The 24,782-nt window shown below is 36.8% G+C and overlaps 1 protein-coding gene across 1 annotated transcript; it reads right to left on the reverse strand.

The window, feature by feature from the left end:
• Positions 1-20,245: 20,245 nt before the first annotated feature.
• Positions 20,246-23,266, reverse strand: rps27.1 (ribosomal protein S27, isoform 1). Its single transcript, XM_053490521.1, has 4 exons — positions 23,198-23,266; positions 22,636-22,744; positions 21,234-21,344; positions 20,246-20,479 (listed from the first exon to the last, which is right to left on the reverse strand). Exons 1-4 carry the CDS (start codon positions 23,201-23,203, stop codon positions 20,451-20,453), a joined length of 255 nt encoding a protein of 84 aa, XP_053346496.1. The 5' UTR covers positions 23,204-23,266; the 3' UTR covers positions 20,246-20,450.
• Positions 23,267-24,782: the final 1,516 nt, after the last annotated feature.

Raw genomic sequence — 24,782 nt, forward strand, 5'->3', positions numbered from 1 at the left:
AGCCCTGAGTATTGCATTGAGTATTTTGAAATGAAGAAGGTGGAGATTGTGGAGACAAAGTACTTCATACCTAGCAAGAGTCCCTCCTTATTAATGCTCCAGAGTGGGACAGGAGGTTACAGAGTTCCCTGGTGGACTAATGGATAGCGTTTGGTATTATATCACTTTCTCCAGATCTGTATTTTATATTTCCTACAGAACTTCAGTACAACGTTGTATAGAAAAGATCAAAGATCAAACCTTTATTAGGGCTCAGCACTTAATAATGATGTAACGTGTGGTGTCTTGTTATGAATAGTAATTTACTAATTACTAGAGGTGCAGATCCTGCAAACACTGACCATCACCCACCAAGGATTTCTGTTTTGTATACAACTATATAAGTTATATTAGTAGTAGTAGTAGTAGTAGTAGTATTATACTAGTGGGTAAGATTATCTTAACAATAAATGTTTTTAAGCAGACAAAAAAATATGCTGCCTGCAAAAGTGTTCAACCCTTTTATTGTGGTCTTTTGCTGTGTATAATAATAATAATAATAATAATAATAGGTCGGTTTGAACCATAATAAACCACAATAATAAATCCATAAGACATTATCTAGAACCTTAACATTAAAGTGCACCGGCACTTAATTAAAAATAGGTTAACATCTGGATCTTTAGCAAACTACATCTATGTCTGTATCAGTTACTCATGTTTTAATTGATGCTTTTAATGTAATAAAGTTAAATTGTCATGCGATATTTGTCAGAGCTATAGAAAAAACACTTAGCGGCTCTGATCTGAACCAGTCAATAACTACTTCTTCTTCTCCATGTCTTCTCACTGTCATCCGGACTACTAGCATTCCATAACTTGTGGTTCCACCTAGAAGTGTAACATCACAGCATCAAGAGTATAGGACAATGAGCCATTGGCTAAAGCTCTAATTGTTGGTCACATCTCTAAGGAGATGAAATATTGGAACATTTAAATAATTTTAGTTTTTAATAACACTGTTAGTCTTTCAGCTGCTGAGGGTTCATCCACACAACAGCTTGGCACATGGTTTTACAACAGATGCTCATTTTATCTGGGCTTGGGACTGGCACTGCATCCAGTGGCTGGGAAGTGAACCCAGGCCTTTCACAAGGCAGACGAGAGACCTTCCACTGAGCCACCAACGCCCAATGCTAGCCCTACTCCTATGTTTTTCCTGTAGAAATTCTATACAATCTTTTTTTTAAAGATATTCTTTGTAAGGCATGCGTCTCAGTGTGCATAGGGAGGATATAATCATTTTTTCCTTTATCTCAAACCTGGCCCTGATTGTGCACAGTGGTAGGTATAAGTGCTTAGATATTTTATATAAATTACCTGACTTGTGCCGGTCAATAACCAGATGTCTTTTTATGTCGAAAAACTCCCTTGTTTCTCTACAAAAATGGTTAAATTTTACATTTGTGCAATCTTATACACCATCAGTTTCAAAGGCCTTTTTATCATAACATGGAATTGGAATTAAATAAACATAAAAGCAGGTATTTGATGTGTGCGTAAATATCCAGTTGGCCCTAAACCCTGTTTGTTGTCTCTCCTAATGAAAAGCATTTACTCAGCATGATGCTAGAACCATCAAGCTTCACTATAGTGTGGCGTGGGCGGGGCGGCGGCTGACGACCAGCATGCCTTGCGGGGATGTCGGTGTATTCACCATGATGGGGAAAGGTGTTTGGGTTAGTGACTTCGGCCCTGTTGTGTGTGTGTTGAGGTGTGTGACGTGTGAAATGTGCTCCAGTTCAGGCTGACGCTCAATTGGATGTAGGCTCCTGAGTGAAGGTGCTGCTCATGCCTTACCTGCTGTGTGCTAAATAAAGTACTCCCAGCCATTGCATTGGGCAGCAAATAAGCTCACTCGTCTCTCCAGCATTCTTTCCGGCGTAAAAACGCTACAATAGGAATGATCCAGACCTGCTCTGCCCTCTGGACCTGTCTGACTCATCCTGGTGCGCGCTTCTGGTTGGAGATCTCGTCGCATGGAGGCACCATGTGGTCTGTTTGAGATGCATGTGGTGACTGGAGACAGTTCCACTTTACCATGAAGATGGTCCTGGCCTTGGCTATTCTCTGATGATTTGTGACTGCAGTAGCAGATCAATCCCTGCTATCTGTTGGGTGAGTCTGGTTCCTCTCAAGGTTTCTTTCTACTGCCAACTCATGGAGTTTTTTCTCGCGCTCATCAGGGACAATCTGATCAATTTGATTTATACACATTTTCTCACATTTCACACTCATTTACATCATTTTCTCTAGATTCTGTAAACCTGTTTGCAACAATGACAATTGTTAAAAGTGCTATATAAATAAATTGTGTTCAATTAAATTCAGTTAAACATTATTGGTATATCAGTTTTAAAAATGGACATCGTCACGAAGCATCTTTACAGAAATGAAAATTTCTGGGTATACACTGAGACATGTTTGGATTTTTTAGCTTCATCTCTAATAAGCGAGCTGGATGTGACGGTGCTGAGAGAGAAACCTCCCTGAGGCGACATGAGCAAGAGCTCTTAAAGGGAAGCAACTCAAAAGGGATCCCATCCTCATTTGGGTGACACCAGATAGCACAAGCATAAATAAATAAATCACTTCTATAACTCTGTTTTTTAAGGACAAATGTGCAGTTTCTCTTTAATAGAAATGTTTTTTAGTTACTGTTCATGGCAATTTTTGTCCTAAAACTTTCAGAGTGTCTGCAGACATAAAGCATTATAGTCAAACTGTTTGTATCAAATGCATGCTTTCACAGGGCTGAATGAGCACGGTTGGGTTTCTACCAAACACAGCACTTTATGACAAGTGGTATTTTTGACTCATCAGATCAGACAACCCTTTTTTTCCCCCAGTTTCCTGGATCTCCAACATGCCTTTTGTAAAAATTCTGACAAGATTTCAGAACTTTTTTTTTTCTTTTCAGGTAATGGCTTTCTCTTCACCACTGTTCCTCAGACCTGAAGGGCTGAAGAGGTTGTGAACAGTTTCTCCCATGTGTCCTGTGGATACCCCTGGCCATATGGTGGATTGTGTTACTGATGACCTTCTTACCTGGCCAGTGGGATACAAAGCAATGTTAGTTAATTCTTACACATTTCCAATACTTGTAATTGTGTTTAGATTTTGGAATTTTAATCAGTACCAAAGTGGAACACTGCAAAATGTGAGATATAAATACTTGTATTGGTATCTCAGGGACACAAGACTTGACTGCGTTTCAAGAATTCCTTGAGCATGAAACTAAAGGTACCGGAAAGGAAAAAACACATAGAAGTAAAAGAATTACTTCATTATAAACAATTTATCATTTTATTGGCAGCATGGTGGCATAATGGTTAGCACTGTTGCCTTGCATCCTCAGGGTTCATGTTCAATTCCCACCTCAAGGGATGTCTGTCCCTCTGTATGTGTGGAGTTTTATGTTCTCCCTATTCTTAGTGGGTTTCCTCCCTCAGTCCTAATGAGATACTACCTCTAGTAATGAGTAATGAGAAGTATTTAATTAAGTATATCATTACTCATACTCTATTAATGAGTAATTAGATACTTACTCTGGTAATGCGTAATGAGTTACTTACTCTATTAATGAGTAATGGAATACTTACTCTTGTCATGAATAATGAGACACTTACTCTAGTTATGCATAATGAGATACTTACTCTACTGATGAGTAATGAGAAGTATCTCATTAAGTATCTCATTACTCATACTCTATTAATGAGTAATGAGATACTTACTCTAGTAATGCGTAATGAGTTACTTACTCTACTAATGAGTAATGAGATACTTACTCTAATAATACGGAATGAGATACTTGCTAGTAATGCGTAATGAGATACTTACTGATGAGTAATAAGAAGTATCTCATTAAGTATCTCATTACTCATACTCAATTAATGCGTAATGAGATACTTACTCTACTAATGATTAATAAGATACTTACTCTACTAATACGGAATGAGATACTCACTCTAGTAATGAGTAATGAGAAGTATTTAATTAAGTATATCATTACTCATACTCTATTAATGAGTATTGAGATACTTACTCTGGTAATGCGTAATGAGTTACTTACTCTATTAATGAGTAATGGAATACTTACTCTTGTCATGAATAATGAGACACTTACTCTACTGATGAGTAATGAGAAGTATCTCATTAAGTATCTCATTACTCATACTCTACTAATGAGTAATGAGATACTTACTCTAATAATACGGAATGAGATACTTGCTAGTAATGTGTAGACTCTAGTAATGCGTAATGAGATACTTACTGATGAGTAATAAGAAGTATCTCATTAAGTATCTCATTACTCATACTCAATTAATGCGTAATGAGATACTTACTCTAGTAATGCGTAATGAGATACTTACTCTAGTAATGCGTAATGAGATACTTACTCTAATAATGAGTGATAAAATACTTACTCTAGTAATGCGTAATGAGATACTTACTCTACTAATGAGTAATAAAATACTCTAGTAATGCGTAATGAAATACTTACTCTAGTAATGCGTAATGAGATACTTACTCTACTAATGAGTGATAAAATACTCTAGTAATGCGTAATGAGATACTTACTGATGAGTAATAAGAAGTATCTCATTAAGTATCTCATTACTCATACTCAATTAATGCGTAATGAGATACTTACTCTACTGATACGTAATGAGATACTTACTCTAGTAATGTGTAATGAGATACTTACTCTACTAATGAGTGATAAGATACTTACTCTAGTAATGTGTAATGAGATACTTACTCTAGTAATTTCTAATACGATATTTACTCTAGTAATGCGTAATGAGATACTTACTCTCCTAATTATTAATAAGATACTTACTCTACTAATGAGTAATGAGATACTTGACCCTCAAAATGAGTGTCAAAATTAACAACAATATCATTTTTTAACAAAAATAAAATCTCTTAATGATAACATGTGGTTCAGGCTGGAGCTAAGATTTAATGATCATTTACAATCAATCAATCAATTAATGATTAATTCAATCTTGAAAAATAGCTTTATTTTAAGGATGAGTACATTGATTTTAAATATTAAAACTTTAAAAAGTATCATTAATTAGAATTATTACCTGCTTTTAAGGAAGAGTGTAACACGAGGGATGTTGTGAGCTTGTATGTTGAGGGACTTTTAATTGACAAAGTGCTGGAAGCTGCATGCACCCTGAGCCAATGTGCTTAGTTAAACTCTTCTTCTCATTTGCCTGCCTGAACTGCTGAGACAGGAGCGAGTGAATGAGACAGAGAAGAAGTAGGGAGAGAGAGAGTGAGGGAGAGAGAGGATAGAAAGAAAACAGATTACCCTATTACTCCAGGGTGCCCTTCTGAAACCTCCGCAGGGAGGGTGGGGTTGCTGGTGTGTGTTAGATGTGCTCTGTGTGTGTGTGTGTGTGTGTGTGTGTTGTAGTGGACTCCTGCAGTACGTAGGCTTTTACACTCCATCGCTCCCAGAGAAGAAACAGAGTAAAAGCTTATGTAACAGATAATAAAAAACAAAAGCACTGATTTTCAAAACTACCTTCATGTTCGTGTTTTTTTACGTGGAAAGCAGCTAGTTTCAGGTTATATACTGTACACACTGAGCAGTATAGAAGTATATTGGATGGAAATGAAGAAATTGATTGGAAATAAAGATGGTGGATATATATATAGTGGATGGGTCTTGTATGTTGTTTTGAATTGTAAATCAGATATCCTGTCTATACAGTATTAAAAAATATTATATAATATAGAGAATAAATAACTGAGAAATACTGAATGAACCCAGATCTTGATAAAATTCAGCATTAAACAATGAAGCTAAGTTATAAATGTGCTCATAAAAACAATGGCATAATTATAAATATTATTGATTATTTTTCATTATTTTATTATTTATAAATGCACACATATTATTTACAACTTAATTGACACTGTACTCGCCTAGAGCCTCAATGTTTTGTTTGTAAATTATGTGTAGTTATAAAATTCTGCTCATGACTTTCAGGCTGTTTCCCATTTTTTGAAAACTCCAGTGATCAATGAGGCGGAACTCTTATGTCTTTTATTCATGAGTAGCACTCACATCAAGCTGTTTTTCATTAAAGAAATTTGCAAGTATTATATTAATCATAATAAAGACTGAAATTACACAAATAACTCTTGTTAAAAGTTTACATACCCTAGTATACGTAAACAAAGAGAATAGAAAAGCAATCATTGGCACTGAGATGTCTAGAAGATGTAATTAGCTTTTGCAGCATCGTGGTTCAGTTTTGGCCCGTTCCTCTTGGCAGAATGTTTTCAATTCCCCAAGGTTATGATGATTTTTCTAATGAGCTCACAATTTAAAAATCCTTCCTAAATTTTTAATTGGGGTTTGAGTCTTTTGGGGTTATTTTGGCTGTATTTTTAGAATCTTTGCTTTGTTAAAAGTCCATCCTCTTCCTAGTTTTTTTTAATCAATGTAATTATATTTTCTTTTACCATGGGCTGGCATATCACTCCATTCATGTGTCCTTTCATTATGTGTTATAGCCCAGTGCTGTTTGTAAAGAAGCAGCTCTATATCGTTATGCTCCCGCCACCGTGCTTCACTCTGGGAGTGATGTTCATGGTGTTCCCGGGATCATACAAAAAACATTTTTTTCCCTTATTTTTGTTTCCTCTGCACAGAGTATATTGTTCCAAAGCAGCTTGGACATTAAATTATCTGTGCTTTTTTATTATTATTATTTGGGAATGGGGGTTATTATGGTACAAGTCATTGTTTATTGTTGCTGCTGCTTACAGGTCGTGCTGAGTGACCTTACCCTCTTCATCATTAATCTGAGAGCAACCTGGTGAAATTCAACAGTTTCCATGTTTCCATGAACTGTATACCTACATCTTATTCAATCAGTTTGGGATGACTGGATTTCATCCAATGAATTCTGGTTGAAAAATAACCTTGAGAACTTATGAGCCTGATCACTCAACCCAATTCTATTATAATCAATTACACCATTTATTCCAGCATTTATAACTTGACCTTAGTTTATTTGTATTTAACCTATCCTGGCGTGTCCCCACAGCCCCTGAACCTCAACGTGATTGAGGCTATTTGGAAAAAACCCAAGCAGACTGCACAAACAGAGCAACCAAATGAGCTTCTGTATCCAAGGGCACAACTATTACAAAAGCCTGCAATACACACTATTAAAAACCAAGATTATGTACATACTGTTCACGGTCAAGTGTGTCATTTCAGTATTCAGTTAGTATTATGATTAATATTTATAGAAGCATATTGGCATCATAATAATTATATCAAACTTCATAAGAAGGATTTATAAGACGCCCATATGCTTCCATAAATATACTATATACGTAGGCTATGTATGTCGTGATATTGAATATGAGCAGCACTACTAAATTATCAAATTAAAGCAATGTATTTTGTATAATCGCTCATAAGTTCTGAAAATGGTAAACATGTTATAAATTCTGAGGGATTAAATTACTTATTATTTAATTAGTTTGGAATAAAATGTATAAACCGGTTTTAACTTTATATATTTTAAATCTTTAGAGTTAAGCATTATAACAGTCTGAATTTATCTTAATGTTGCCTTATTCTGTACTAGCCGTCTTTACAAAAAAAACAAGTTTATTGAAATAGTTAAAAGTTTGAAGCTAAAAATAATCAGATCAGCTTCAATGTGATCAGTGATACTATTATTATTATTATTATTATTATTATTATTATCATTATTTCAGGTTGAACCCCACCTACATGTCGGTCTGTCTTTCTGTACGGCAGAACTCTCTGTCTATTTTATATAAATATAAAAAATATATATGTTGTAATGTTGAGTATCTCACGCCTTGTTTACACAAGTTAAGTTGTACGTTTTTTGTCGTCACACAAATACACTCCCTGTTCGGTAATCGGAGAGTGAATCACAGATAAGAAATCGAAAAAGTAGATCAGATAAAGATGAAGTTTTGTCTTAAAACGACTCCAGCGTGTTAAAATTCACTTATACCACTTCAGCGCTGTTATTTCAGTGGTAAAAATATGAATTAAACCCATTAAACCCAATTAAACTCAACAGTAAAAATATTCAGTTTATCTTTTCTAATTAATATCTATTGGTGCGGGTGTTCATTTATATTGAGCAAGTAGCACATTAGTAGATTATTGTAAAGTAAATTATTAAATCAGACACATAACTGTACATAACATCACTTTTACTCAACATTTTAACTTCACTTATGGTGCAGGTTAAACTTTAGGCAGAAATCTAAGTACTGCAAAAGTTTCATTAGTTTCAGTCGAGCGGTCGATTTAAGACGCGTCCACAGTTTAACGCAGGTGCAGTACGCTGGCAAAACTTCTGTAATAATCTGGCACAAAGCTTGGCAAAATATTTCTAAACAGACAGACAGACAGACTGGTTTCTGTATAAAATGTAAATATATTATTGAAATAGTGAGTCAAACGTGTTTTTTCATTTATGTAGATAGTGTGATTTTTTTTTGTTGTTGTTGTTGTTGTTGTAAAAATAAATGAAAGAACTAAATCTATTTTGGCTGAGCGATAAATTTGTGCCAAGACTAAAGCAACAAATAACATTAGTCCTAAAGGCCACTGGCCAAGTGTTACTTAAGCAAAAGATCTATCAGATGTTTCACTCTCTGTGTGGCGACTATTAAAACTAATTGATGCATTAGCCTCCGAGCTATGCTTCCATCACAAACTGGATGCATTACATTGCCTTTATTGATTGAAATTCAATTTTAAAAAGCCGCCACAGACAATAAATAGATTTCTTCTTCCTGGGATTATCATTAGAGATCCTGCTGTTTCTTAGAGGATGTTTAAAAGTCTCAACAGGCTCAGCACATCACATTTAGTCTATCTGTGCGTACATATCTCACGTTATGTCAGACAACATACTGTAATAAGGAAATAAAAAATTAATAGCTCATAGCAGTTTATACTGTACTACAGCATGTATTCATTTATTATTAAATATCAGGTTCAATATTTAAAATTTAATTTCAGCCATAGATGCATTTTATTTCCTGAAATTTCCACCAACAGAACAGAATTATATAAAAACTGACATTTCATTCAAGATGTGATTTTTATTGGTGTACATTTTGTTTTATATCAATTAACAATAATTAAATTCGGTTCAGTAAAACAGGCTATTAGTAAGAGAACATCATAAGAAGTATAATAGACAGGAAAATGCTGATTTGTGATTTACTCTCGAACAGGCAGTAAAAAATCCAATTTGAGAACCACGGTACTAGACAATAACATTTTACAATATTCTGTTCTTTCTGTACCACATCGCCTGATTTATTTCTTTAAGAAGGTAAACAACTTATCAAAGAGCAGATATAAAACACCAGGTATAAACCTGAGAAATCTCTATTTGTCTATCTTTACAGTTTTTTTTTTCATGTGATATGTTTTTAAATTATTTTTTTCAGCCACAGAGTTAATGAGGAGGGATGCGTCAGGAAGGACATCCGGCATAAAACGTGTCAAATCAATATGCAGATCATGAAAAAGATTTATGGAGACAAATAGTCCCCTGAGGAAACCCCTAATGGGACGAGGAAGAAGAAGAAGCTGAGATAGTGCTGTATGTTAACACCCCTGTATATTACCACCATATTTCTAATTCTGTGGAGCTTACAGCATTATCTACAGATGGGGCGAATTAAGAGAAATAAACAAGCTCAAGTTCAAGCTTAAGTTAGCGTTATTTGTCGTTGTAGTCCATTCGAGTAACAACAAAATGACTTTCTCCTCGCTCAAGTGCATAATCAATACACAGATCTTTAGTTGGAGTTAGGTTTAGGGTTAGGGTTAGGGTTAGCCTGGTGAACATAATATAACATAAAATATAACATAATATAACATAATATAATAATATAACATAATATAATAATATAACATAATATAAAAATGTAAGTTGTTCTGGATAAGGGTGTCTGCTTAATGCCTAAATGTAAATTTGCTGCATTTTCATCCTCATCAAAGGATTTCTTTAAAGGATGGATATTAAAACAAAGCAGAATTTTTACCAAAGTAAATAAATTCCAGGTTAGAAAAACTGTTAATAAATGTCAGAGGTGAACAAGTCAGAGGGGATAGTGAGAAAGATTAAGTCCCTGAGATACGTGAAAAACGAACCGATCCTTTGATTAAACTATGAACCCGAATAAGTTGGCAAAACAAAAAAAAAATTATGTTTTCAGTTTTAAGTAAACAGAAAGATCAGTTTTTGAGTTTGTTGTACTCATTCAAATTAATCATTCTTTATTTGCATTAATGAGCCTAACTCATACTCATTTCATAGTAATTATATTTTTTTTTAGTTGTTGCAAATCAAAGAACTTGTTGTTGGTCTTTCGCCTGCTCCCGGCAATGGGTCGCCACAGAGGACCATCCGGTCCGCACACGAGCTTGGCACAGGTTTTACACCAGATGCCCTTCATGAAGCGGCCCCCACTTCATCTGGGCTTGGGACAGACACTTCATCCAGTGGCTGAGAATCGAACCCGGGCCTTTCATGTGGCAGGTGAAACACTGAGCCACCAGCGCCCTGTTACAAATCAAATAAGTAAGTTTCTTTATTTTTCTTCAGTTAAATCTGAAATTACAAAATCTATGAATATAAATACTAAAACTAAAACTAATAGGAATTCCGGATTTATATTCAAACCCCGAAAAACGGAGTTGTAAACCTGACAATTTTAAAAACTAAACAATATATGCTAGTAATGTAGTCAAATTAAAGATTTATATCAATCATGCTAAAATTTTGCCAAAATCTTGCTTTCTAGTCTCTTAAACAGTCGGTAGCAAAACGAGGAGCTTACATTTTCTCCTGTGTGCGTCTAAACACATTCTATTCACAACTCTAGAGAGAACAAACTGTCGACAATCAGATGACTTAAATCAAAAACAAGTTTATGGTCCCCAGATTTGTAAAGATTATACTTACAGCATCATGCAAAGACAGACCAATCCACCATCTTGATCAAAACAATTCAACGTGGGCAGTTTACATGTGCATTAATGATGTCAGACACAAAATCGCGCGGCTGAAAGATTTTAAGCTGGTGGAACTTTAAGAAGATCGTTACTGTGGCTTAAAATATCAAAGTTGTTCAGCTTACTTAAAAAGTGTCATTTCTACAAACTCATAAATACCAAAAGGTTCTAAATACTCATCAAGGTCTATTAATTTGAACTAATTGTAATTATTTAAGTTAACAGTACTCAATATGTTTAATTACTTTGAGCATTAGGGTTTACACTGTGTGTGATTATAATTCCCGTCTATAGCTGTGTGCTGTATCGTCAAAAACTACAATTGTCAGCAATAATTAATATAAGAAACATTTCTAAATTCATTATTGTTTTATGCTGAAGTTGATTTTGTTGAAGTTACTCAGTAATCTCGCTGATCTTTTGGCTGTTTGTATGTAACCATCCTCCAGAGCAGTGAGTCATATTCAGGTGATGAAAACTCCAACATGAAGGTCTGGATCACTAAGAGAAAGGGAGAGATGTTTTATTATGGGATAAAGATAAGACCTTTGATCAAGGGAAATAATACAGAATTGTATCCATTCGATAAAGAACTGTATTTGTCTTCATTAGTTACTCTAACATTTTATCCAAGGTCTTCTCTGGTAACACTGAGAATTCATCCAGGATGTGATGCCAGTCCATTATAGACATCCGCAGGACAGTTGGCGAAAACTGAAGAACATGGAGGAAACCCCACGCAGCAGTGTTGTACTCTACAGAACTTCACGTATTATTCCCCTGAAACACCAATTACAATTATACAGGGAATGAAGAATAGGACAAGAGTTTTCACTTTTTATGTTTTAGTATATGTATGTATACTTTCTGTACTATTATAAGGATTTAGTCATTATGATTAAGAATTAAAGACTATTATTTTACTAAATCAACATTGTGTATACACATGTTAATATATATGTAGGCAAAGTACACAATCCTGTACTCGAGTAAAAGTAGAGAGTCCCAAGGGCAAACAGTACTCGAGTAAATGTAGAAATCTTCAATTTTCTTGTGTTCTTTAGTAAAAGTACAGAAGTACTCACCTTAAAATTTAACTAAATCTCTCTCTTTCTTTTTTTCAAAATTTTGAATGTGTTTACTGATTTGCTTGAAACCAACTCCGCTTCTGATTTTAAACACCTGTTACATTATTAAGCGTGTCTCAAAGTGTGTCTCAAGTCATGCAAGTATACAAAACAGAACAGACAGCAATAAGAAATCCCATTTGCAGTCTGAGACGAACCATGTGGAGGACACAGCAAAGATGTGGACCAGCGGTGCTCTGATCAGATGAGAACATACCATCTCCACCATGAAACATGGTGGTGGCAGCATCATGTTGTGGGGATACCTTTCTTCAGCAGGAATAGGGAAGCTGGTCAGAGTTGATGGGAAGATGGATGGAGCCAAAGACAGGGCAATCTTACTGTAGATAGGGGTGGGTAGTAACGAGTTACATTTACTCTGTTACATTTACTTAAGTAACTATTTGAAAAAAAATTACGTCTATGAGTATTTTTACTCCACCATACTTTTTACTTTTATTGAGTAGATTTGTAAAGAAAAAAGTGAGATTAGGAAATTTGTGTTTCTATCACAGAAAATCCCAATAAAATACATTTATGTTTGTGGTTGTAACATGATACAATGTGGAAAAGTTCAAAGGGGTAGGAATACTTTTGCGAGGCACTATGGAGTATACATGCCTGCATTACATTTACTCCGGATTTAAAATATTCCTAAATGTTCAGAGATGTAGCCATCATTCTGACAGTAAACACAGTTTTAATTTTAACCATCTTCATTTTTCTAGGATTGCCTAAAGCTTATGATATTAGAACGGTAATTAAACTGTACGTGACAACCGGATCAGTTAACAATGCTTTAAATTATAAACTTCATACATCACACATAACGTCATGTCTGCTTCTCTCATCTCGTCCAGGTTGACCCGTACAATCAGCCGGTGCTGGAGGTTTTCAATGAAAACAAAACAAAGCCCTGTGTAATAACCATGTGGTGGATAATTGTAGAACCTCTCGAAAATAACTCAAACGCTGGCAGCTTGGAAGATCTTAGTAACAAAAGATCACCAGACGTCTCATTTAAAGATGTATTGTCATTGATTGATTGATGATTGGGATGCTTTTCTAAAATAAAATCAAGACAATAAAGGGTTTCATCTGCACCAATTAAAATGAACCCTAATATGCATTGAGGTGTTGTGTCTCAGTGCTGCCACCTTATGATCCTCTTAACACTCTGAGACCCTCTGAATCAAGAGCTGCTACAATTCTCTATAATTAACAGCTGTTGCAATTGTACAGCAGATTGCACTCAGGATTTCTCACATAAACAAGTCATGAGTACAAACAGTTAGTGCAGAGTTAAACCACTTAAAAGGCTTTTAAAGAAAAGGGTGATTTTTTTGCTTTTCATGTGAGAACATGTTATATGTTTGCATAATTGTAAAATCATGCGAGGCATTCGCATCAACACGATGGCAGAGAGTTGCATTTACATTAACAGTTTATTCATTGGAGCATAAACGCCTTTGTTTTGCCTTTGTGTTGTTTTATTGGCTTTTTGTCCAATATAAAGGCTGTTTGAGCACAGAAATAAATACCATTTTTATCACAGCATTACAATTTTGCCGCTCTCTTCTACCCCCTGAAAAGATGGTATTTACCTAGCAGGGCAAGACCAGGTTTTATTTATTATTATTATTATTATTATTATTATTATTATTATTTGGATTAATCATTATATACAAACAAAATACACCCAGCAGCGTCTCTTCTTTCAGAGAAGACTGAAATATACTCAGCGTCCACCACCGATTCTCACCATCTTCTACAGAGGGACTATCGAGAACATCCTGAGCAGCTGCATCACTGCAGACCCTACAGCAGATAGTGAGGACACCTGAGAAGCTCGTTGGGGCATCTCTTCCCTCTATCACAGACATCTATATCACACGCTGCATCTGCAAAGCCACCAGCATTGTGGCTGATCATACACACCCCTCACACACACTCTTCACCCTCCTGCCATCTGGAACAAATTACTGAAGCATTCGGGCACACACATCCAGACTGTGGAACAGCTTCTTCCCACAAGCCATCTGAATCCTCAATACAGTGGGACTGGACTGACATACACACACACACACACACACACACACACACAGATAAACAATATATTCACTTTTTCTTTGCTGCTGCTACATGAAATGTTTACTGCATTTACCGTCTCATGCGTGCCGTCTATTTGCACTACTATTCAGCTCTGTGTAAAAGTCAGCGCTTCACTGTTACAGTGTACTTTACATTGTCTTTTTGTATAGTTTTTTTGTTTCCATTTATGTTGTGTGTAGCATCTTGGTCCTGGAGGAACATTGTTTAGTTTCACTGTGTGTTGAACTGTATATGGTTGACAATAAAAGCCTACTTGACTTAATATAACCTGCATATAGTGTAAAATATATAATGTACTGTATATTACACCGTATGTTGTACATTGCAACAGTACAATAATAAGGAAAATAAAAGTTTGCTTGTCTAAATGTTAATTTATAGCTAAGATAAGGGAGAAGATTCTTACTATTCAGATGCTTTTACAGGATTTTATTGCACTGCAGCGCAGAGCGCCACTCTGTGGACATTCCTGGAACTATATCTTTCGAAGAAAAGTTAACTTTCACCTTAAAAAGAGGAAAAGTGGATAACAACCCCAGTACCCCTTCATTAAGTTAGCTACTTGATATAATAAAAGGCAGGCGGCATAGTGGCTTAGTGTCACCTTGACCTCCAGTGTGCAGGTACCAATTCGGTTGTCTCCTCATGCTTGGTGGGTTTTGTTCCTCCCACAGTCCAAAGACATACAAATTAAGCAATTGGCATTCCCAAATTGCCCATAGTGTGTGAATGAGCATGTGAGCATGTGTGTGCCCTGCAAAGGATTGGCACCTTGACCAGGGTGTATTCATACAGAATAAATGAACACCAATTCGCACAGACACTTCCAAGTTGAGTGGAAGCTGTTATAGCTGCAAAAGGGGAACCAACTCCATATCCAAGTAAATGTCATTGCAGGTTTGGCCAAATACTTTTGTCCATATAGTTTATTTCCTTATTTGTTATATAAATATTTCACATAACCTTATGTGGCAGACTTTAACTAGACACAAAATCCTTATATACTGTACATATAGAACTAACGATGGTATAGCGGTCCACAGCTATGCATAGATTTTCCTTTCCTAACCTAATCACATTTAATCTGTGAGACGTTCCTCATTAGTGGATGGGTTCGATCTGGTTAAATGAGGTGGAAAGCTTCATTCGGCCGTGCTCTGGCTGTTCAGCACTGCAGCCTGACAACTCCGCTATACAGCCTGGTGAACTCGAGCATCTTAGATTAAGAGATTAAGAAAATAAGGGTTTGAGAGAAAATTGCAGAAAGAGGACATCGTCTAAGCAACCAAGTGTTGGCCATCTACAAAAGTTCTCTAACGACTCTGTGGTGGTGGGATGTTTTAAGGACGGTGACATCTCAGAGTACCAGTCTGTGGTGGATGACTTTGTTTTCTGGTGTGAGCATAACCACCTACAACCTACAACTCTACATCAAGAAAACGAAGGAGCTGGTGGTCGGAAAAAAGTGGAACCCCTGTGACTCCTATATCTGTCCAGGGAGAGACAGAGGACATGGTCTCTGAGTATAAATACCTGGGAGGGCATCTGGATAACAAACAGGACTGGTCAGTAACTAATACATTGGCACTCTACAAGAAAGGTCAGAGCCGGTTGTACTTTCTGAGAAGGCTCAGGTCTTTCAACATCTGCAATACCATTCTTCGGATGTTTTACGAATCTGTTTTGGCGAGTGTCGTTTTCTATGCTGTGGTCTGTTGGGGCTGCAACATGAAAGCGGCAGACAAAAACAGACTGTACAAGGTCATCTGTCCTGGGCATGGAGCTCGGCTCTGTTGATGTCGTGCCAAGGAGGAGGATTCTGTCCAAAATACACAGAATCTTGAACAATCCTTCTCACCCGCTATACAGCATTCTCTCCGACCAGAGGAGCAACTTCAGCCAGAGACTGATTATGACCAGGCTGCCTTTACTATACAATACCTATAGAATCCAACATGGTACAGTATGTACAACTATACCATATTAGATACCTGCTGAACATTGGTATCCACTGTGGTACCCATTAACTATTGTAGTACACACCCTACATTTACATTTAGGCATTTGGCAGACGCTCTTATCCAGAGCGACTTACATTTTTATCTTATTACACATCTGAGCACTTGAGGGTTAAGGGCCGCGCTCAAGGGCCCAACAGTGGCATTGTGGGGTTTGAACCTGGGATCTTCCGAACCGTAGTCCAATGCCTTAACCACTGAGCTACCCCTGACCCTAGTGCACTCATGTTACCCAATGGTACAATGGTACCTACAATGGTAATGTCTGAGATACATCAAGGTATTTACTATAGTTTACCAGAGTCACTACTGCACAGAGGAATTGTTGAAGGCAACAGCATCACAACATGCTTTCACCTACTACAGGCAATTTGGAGACTCCAATTAGCCTAATATTCATGTCTTTGGACTGTGGGAGGAAACCAGAGAACCTGGAGGAAACCCGAACACGCAAACTCCATGTACACAGACCCTGGAGGTGCAAGGCGACAGTGCTAACCACTTAGCCACCGTGACGCTATGACAATGTATTACATGAAAAACATATTGCTAAATTACAGCTATTTAATTAATGTAAGTATACAGATGTTTACCAGTCTCAGGGAAAGGTTTAAAAGCTTTGAGCGTTGATTGTGTTTGCTAGCTAGCTGACACTGCATAATCACATAATAAACAAGTCAAGTGGGGTTTTATTGTCATTCCTTTTTTTATAGCTTTTTACTCCTTTTTATTGCAGAACAATAACAGAACTGTGTAAACTGTAAACTACAGCATGTGTTAGTATAGCAGCAATACGTACAGTATATAATAAAGGTGATGTAAGTGTAAGTATCTAATGTAAGGAAATAACTTTGTAAATAGCCAACATTTATACTCTTGTTAAGGAAAAAAAAAATTAATTAATATTTTATTTGTCACATCTACAACCAAATACAGGGACAATAAAATGTTTATACAACTGTTAGTGACATAAAAGAGGAAAGACAGGATAGGAATATAGAAAGATTTTACTGTTATACAGGAAACATTGCACTAAGACATTTTTTACCATTTTTTATTTTAAATAAAGGGTAAAAATTTACAGATTTACAAAGTTACAGTAAAATATAACAAAAAAGGAAATATTTAAATATGAAATATATATAAACCACACAGAATGTGCAAAGTGTAATGATAGATAGATAGATAGATAGATAGATAGATGCTTTAATGATCTCAAATGAAATTCCAGAATTTCAATATATTATACAGTGATATACACACACATATAATATATATTTAATGAATATATAATTTAATGAATATAATATAATTTTGAAAAAACTATAAAAGCTTAAATATATGGTATGTATTGTGTGTGTATGACGTATGGAATGAAACGATGTGTGAGTGAGTGTGTGTGTGTGTGTGTGTGTCAGCTGTAGTGTTATAGTCCATGTTCAAAAAAGCAAGTCAGTCCAACTCTCAGGATATTTTATCTACAGTAGCTCTGACACCTTCAGTAGGTCTCTGGAGTGTTTAATAAAGTCCTACAGGCTATAAAGGTTTATGAAATGTAGCCAGTGTTAGCTGACTTTGTTCACTCATATCGCATTTATATTACAGACACCCTTATCCAGAGCGACTTACATTTTTATTTAATTTTACATCTGAACAGTTGAGGGTTAACGACCTTGTTCAAGGGTCTAACAGGGGCAACTTGGTGGTCATGAGGTTTGACCCTGGAACATTCCGAACCAATGCTTTAACCACTGATTTACCCGGACTCGGTTTGTGAGTTATAATATCAGACGGACGAGCTAGCATAGACACTAAAACGAGCAATAAACTGCAAAGAACTCCCTGATGACGGGCAGTTAGGACACGTTACAGCACAACAGGACATGGCTTTGCTAGGAAACTGTCAAGAGCATCAGTGATTTTTTTTTTTATGACATGAAGTTTGAATGACATTCTAACAAAAATTTTAAATAATAAAAATCAAGATAATAAGAATAGTTTGTTATTTTCTGCAGTGAAATTGCTATGCACCAATCACTATTTAGTGATAATGAAGTCGTTTATTCTTCAAAACCTGCTGGATCTGGCTGGGTATTGAGTCAAAACAGCGTCAGTCAAAAAGTCCTGCCACATGTTTATTCCATAAACTGAACCAGCTGAACACAACTCTTCAGCCAGATTTAATTAGTGAAGTAATTAGTGACGTCACCTGTTTTGTGTACAGTACACGGAGAACTATAACACATGCCATCCATCCACCTAGGAACCTCTGTAGTCCAGTGATGATATCCAGATACTTATTCTCATTTTTATGACCGTGGAAGGACCTCTGTTCAACATTTACACACGCAAAATAAGTAGTTACCTAAGTTAATTAAGTTTTTTTAAACCATCAATAATTAAACAACATCTTAAAGAACACAAAATATGTTTTATGTATGTTGCATGAAGTCACATCCTGCTTTTTGTTGACATCCCAAAAAGAATCATTTCCTTTTTAACAGGACAGTCGAGAGGTCGCCTTGGAGCACTGGAGTCAATTCAAGACACTAAAAATTATTTGGTAAATGAATTGACGTAACAATTAAAATTGTCAGCAAGACAGCCACATACACTACATGGACAAAAGTATTTGGCCAAACATATTAATTATTGAACTCCGGTGTTTCAGTCAGGTCCCTTATCCCCAGTGAAGGACAATCTTCCAAGACATTACCAAGACATCTTGGACAATGCTATGCTTTCAACATTGTGGCAACAGTTTAGGGAAGGCCTAACATGACTGTGTCCCAGTGCACAAAGCAAGGACTATAAAGACAGGTTTGATGAGTTCAATGTGGAAGAACTTGACCGGCCCTAACACAGAGCCCTGACCTCAAAGACACTAAAACGAGCAACAAACTGCAAAGAACTCCCTGACGATGGGGTTACAGTACTGGCTTTGCTAGAAAACTGTCAAGAGCTCCAGGAATGAGAGAAACAAATATTCTTTAAAAGTTTGAATGACTTCCATAAAGAGTGCAAGTTGTTATAGCTGCAAAACATCATTGCACAACAATAAACAGGTTTGGCCAAAGGATGTCCACGCAGTGTACCTTTGGTTAGTGTGTATATACTGTATTATATATACTTTCTCCAAACTCTGCAAGCAAATTAGTCTTAAACCTACTCATTACACACATAAGCTTCTTTAAAATCCTACAGGTAGCACACTGATCCCTTTAAACATTTTCATCCTGTGTGGTAGGAGTGAATTATTTGCCAAGTTTGTTTAGAAATAATAATGACAGATGATACACACTGCTCACTAACAATGTAGCTTTTATTTAAAGTAAATGTTAAACTCTTGTATTTTAAGTTAGTTTGTATTGTAACAATGCTGTGCTTGTCTTTCAAGTGAGAAAACTTGTATAAGGGACGAGCTACATTTAATTACTTGTTAAATTCGGTTGTAAAGCTGTTGAATAAAGCTATAAAACCTTTAAGTTATGGCAACTTTTTTTTTTGAAGGTGCATGGTCTTTAAATAAAAAGGTAAGAAAAAACTAATATGGAATCAGGCTATTTATAAAATCATATTTACAGAATGAGAGGTTAACTGAATTAGCACCTGGGTATCATGATGTACCAGGTAAAACTGGTGATTCCAAGCCTACTAAATACCCATCTGTATGTCTAAAGATTGCAAAAAATGTTTCCATAATAGGTGCTATTTGTAATCTAAACACAACATAATTCAACACTACATCTACATTATGTACTTTCCATCGCTCAGTGGACAGTCCAGGAAACAGATATACAAACGCTATGAACCCAATCAGCAGCTGGTTAAATAAAATGTCAAGCGTCACCTTCATGTTTTTTGAAAGACCACACGCACCCGAGTACTGTTTTAGCCAAAACATTTTATTGAAAGAGAGAGACTGGGTTGGAGAGCCATCTTTACTAGTTTGCACATGACAGATGGTGGAGCCATTCGCTCTGGTTCCTTTCACTCACGAGGAAAGATCAGGCGTGGAAGCCGAGAGGTCCGTAGAGGGCGAGTCCAACCCCTCCTCTCCCTTCCTGCATACAGGAGCATCTAGAGTACAGCTTAATGCTGCTTCCTCCTGAAGGAACATCCTGAGGGACACACAGCAGGGACATAGTGTTAAAAATCCACTTAAACAATTTCACTAAAAAAAAAACAGGACAGGAAGCAGTGTGTTCACGAGCCCTAAGGTCTTGGCTCAAAAGCAGAATTAAGACGCACACACGTGATCGTGTCCAGGAAACGTTTTTATTGCACTGATTTGATTTCTTTTATATTTTTTCCCTAACGTTCGCAATTCCAACCCATCAAGTTTTTGCTCGTCAGTAAAAGACAACACACACTAAGCAAAGTGCCATCCACACACACAGCTTAGGCAGCAGAGAGAATACCGCTCTGTCCCATGGGCAGTTCTGACATCATCGGGGTTCTGAATAACAATGTCTTTATTTCAGAACAAACGTTTTTCTGTTGTGCCACTCAGGGAAGCATCTTCATAACTAGTCGAGACACCCAACCCCTCGACCTGAGAAAAATCGTCTCCCTTGAGCAACGTCATGCAGAGTGATGACGTTTTGAGGTCTTTATAAACCACAAAAACAACAATGCACAAAGTGACGAATAAAAGTCATGTAAAATTGCAATTTAAGTGCTTTTTACATCCTTTAATTGAAGCTTGAGATACAAAAATAAAATTTAAAAAAATGCATGCACTAGAGGAGTCTTATTTCTTACACATTATGATCAGGATCATAAAACGTGGATAGAGAAAGCACTGGGAGCACAATAATCTATTTAATAATCCACTGATAGTTCACTGTAAAGGAGAGGGGTGAAGTCACGTACCTTCTGTGAGACGTGCTTTGCCTCCAGTGGGTTGACACAGCACAGTGGAGCAACCGACACACAGCACTACTGTCTGAGCATGGCTGAAGACTGTGGTGATCTTATAGCATCCTGCAACACACACAAAGATTTCTCTTCATTATTTTGAGATCTCACTCTGTCTCTGATCATTACCCTGTATGTATATTAGGGCCGAAACGATTCCTCTACTTTAATTCCCCTAATCTCACCTGGCCGGAAGTACCATGTATCATGGTTCACCACGAGTTTTGGCGCTGCGATTACATTTCCATCTTTCCGCACGAAAAATTAAACAAGTTTAAGCCGCCTTAAAAGTATGTTTGAATGTTTCTTCTTTTTGCCGGTCCTTACGAAGCTTGCGGACCTTTTAGAACTTCGCGGAACGTCGGCATCTCAATGTGAGTTAAACCACATAGGTGAGATAGTGGAATGAGCTATTTCTTCTATTGTGAATAATGAATGTTTATTTTTGACATAATTATATTTAAAAAATAAAAGTACATTTTTCTGAAAAGAAAACCAATTAATCTTTGTTTCTCTTATATATTTTACATTGCTGTTTAATTAAGCAAAAGTACATTTTATCCAATTACTCAATTAAATCTTTTGGTAAAATACTCGATTACTAAAATACTCTATAGCTACAGCCCTACTGTACATACTGAGAGAGAATGGAGCATGCCGAGTCATACTGGTGAAGATCACCAGCCCGGTAAAAGGTTATGCTGTTAAATAGCCCAAAAGAACGTGTACGGTCCTCAACAAACGAGTTTCTATTAAGGCTGCTTTAGGGTCTCCAGGAAAATTACAACAATGTGTTTTTTTGTTTTGTCTGACAAATAGGTTGGAGTGATAACCAGAAAATACGATAAGGATAGTGACAGACACATATGTGTGTGTGCAGATAAATTAAAGTTAACTGAAGTTTTATGTCCATTTATTTCCTATTTTACTGAATTTGCATGTCGTTTCTAAACGTTGATTGTTTTTATATACACAAAAACATGATTAGTGTTGGAAATTAGTAATATTGGTCATAATTTTGGGTGGCTGGAACAGATTATCTATATTTACATTGTTTCCTGTGGGAAAATGCGTTTCGCAATACAAAATTTCGCCTCAGTGCCAAGGTATCGCTGTGTATTATTACAAGAGTACGAAAAAATAGAAGTTGAAAATGAGAAACACCCGAGTCTCACACACACCAGCAAACAATTTAAAGTGTTCGTTTTAATATATTGTTTTTCTTTCCAAGGCATCTATGAGTCATTTGCAGCCGTGTGAAATGCATTGTTTTATTTGTGGATAATGTTGCATCTATACACTCCCAAGCTGTTTGACAGCACCTGACACACACACACACACACACACACATACATACCTGGACACTTGACATCCATGAAATAGGAGTTAGGGCTCTGTACAAGACGCTTCTTTTTGTGTCTCCTTCTTTCCTCCTCAGGGGTGGGGTGCAGCAAGTCTTTTGCGAGCTGTGGACAGTCAATCACATTCATTAGACACAGAAAATGAATGTAAGAGCTGAAGAGGAAGACAGACATCCTGCCATGATGAAGGGGGGGGGATTACAGATTCACTTATTACTGCTCATACGAGCTCTTCCTAAGTTAATGATACATCACTTCAGTGGTTTGTTTACGGTTTGTTCAAGTGTAATTTGTGTGTGAAACTGCCAATGCGTCACAGAAGAGCAGCAGCTCGAAGCGCCTCCATGTTTGAGTCCATGCGCGCCGCCATCTTGTGTTTCAGCACGAGCCCGACCATTGACCAACATAACTCGATTTTAACAAAGAAGGAAGCCAAATACACATATTATACACTAATATATGTCTGATTAAATGTTCCGGGAAACATTTACGTCATTGTGGGCTTGACAGAGGAGGAAAAACCCTGGTATTTTGACTCGGTTGTGCTGAAATACTCACAGGCATGGTGGCGAGGGTTCAGCCGCTGCCGGAAAGGAAGTACACAGCGGAAGCGGAGCGAGATTATTCAGCGAGCACGTGAACATACCGGAAGTCAGAGTGTTAATGAGGGCTTGGAGTGAGGACATCTTAGTGAGGTCAATATTAATAAGGTCAAAATTGCAATTCTATAGGTATCATTCACTCACTCATTGTCTATACAACTTTATCTTGTATTTAGAGTCACAGGGGGCCTGGAGCCTATCCCAGGAGGCTTAGGGCACAAGGCCGGGTACACTCTGGACAGGGTGCCAATCCATTGCAGGGCACACACACACACACACACAACAAGCAATTTGGGAATGCCAATTAGCTTAATCCACATATCTTTGGACTGTGGAAGGAAACCGGAGTACCCGGAGGAAACCCACCATTACATTTCCCGCCAATTTTTTTTTTACAAAAATAAAAATTATGAACAATTAAATGTAGCCGGTTCCTTGGAGTATTAGTTTTCTCACTTAAAAACCAAGCACAGCCTTTAAACAATACAAACTCCAGGTAGAAGACTAAGCAGCACACATCTCTGTCATCCGCCATAATTATTATTTCACACTAAATAACTGTTAATAAAAATAATAATTATTCACTCCTACCACATTGGATGCAAATGTGTGAATAGTTCAGAGTGCATGACACCGTGGCGTGGTGGGTAACACTGTCGCCTCGCACCTCCATGGTCTGGGTCCGATTCCCACCTCGGGTCTGTGTGCATAGAGTTTGTATGTTCTCCCCGTGGCTTGGTGGATTTCCTCCAGTTTATCCAGTTTCCTCCCACAGTCCAAGATTATAAAGAAATGACCATTTTACCACCTCAAACGCTGTCAAAGTCTCAAAACTTGGCAGTGAGTGTGTGGGTTAAGTGGTTCCAAGCACACGGGGGTGTCCCATGGCCAAGAGAGGATTTTTGATTAATTTGCGCTCGCAGTGTTTTAAAACTAGTGTAAGCGTGTGTGAAAAGTAGGTTTGAGACTAATTCACTCAGAGTTTGGAGAAAAAGGCAGATTGTCGATTTTTTCCTATTAAATCTAAAAAATAATTTCCTATTATCTCTATAAGAAATTAAAAAATAGTATATAAAAATCAATTTTGAAGTTAGTGTGAATGCGTAAATTGCCTCACAATAGAATTACGATTTACAACTGAATTGTTTTTTCCCCTGTTTGTAGAGAGTATGGAAGTAGTGATTACTGCACTATTTAAAATTATAATGTTTAAAAAAACAAGTTCTGATCACTTCCTGGATGTCTTAATCACAACAAAGCATGTGGAAAAAATGTGATAACACAAAAAAAAATTCACAGGCTGAAAAATAATTGGACAACTTACATTGGCAATGAAGGTTTTGATTTAATTTCAAATGTTGAATTTACATTTGGGAGCTGTTCACGAAAACTCGCAATATGTGGTATAAATAGATGAGGTGCAGGTGAAGGAAACCACATCCATTGTGGTGGTGTACAGAGACAAAGGTCATGCTGGACACAGCCCTAATACAGATGATGACATAGCCATGCTGATATTCAGCACACCAGCACAACCTCGA

Source organism: Clarias gariepinus, chromosome 28 (genome assembly GCF_024256425.1).
Source record: "Clarias gariepinus isolate MV-2021 ecotype Netherlands chromosome 28, CGAR_prim_01v2, whole genome shotgun sequence".
Classification (NCBI taxonomy): domain Eukaryota; kingdom Metazoa; phylum Chordata; class Actinopteri; order Siluriformes; family Clariidae; genus Clarias; species Clarias gariepinus.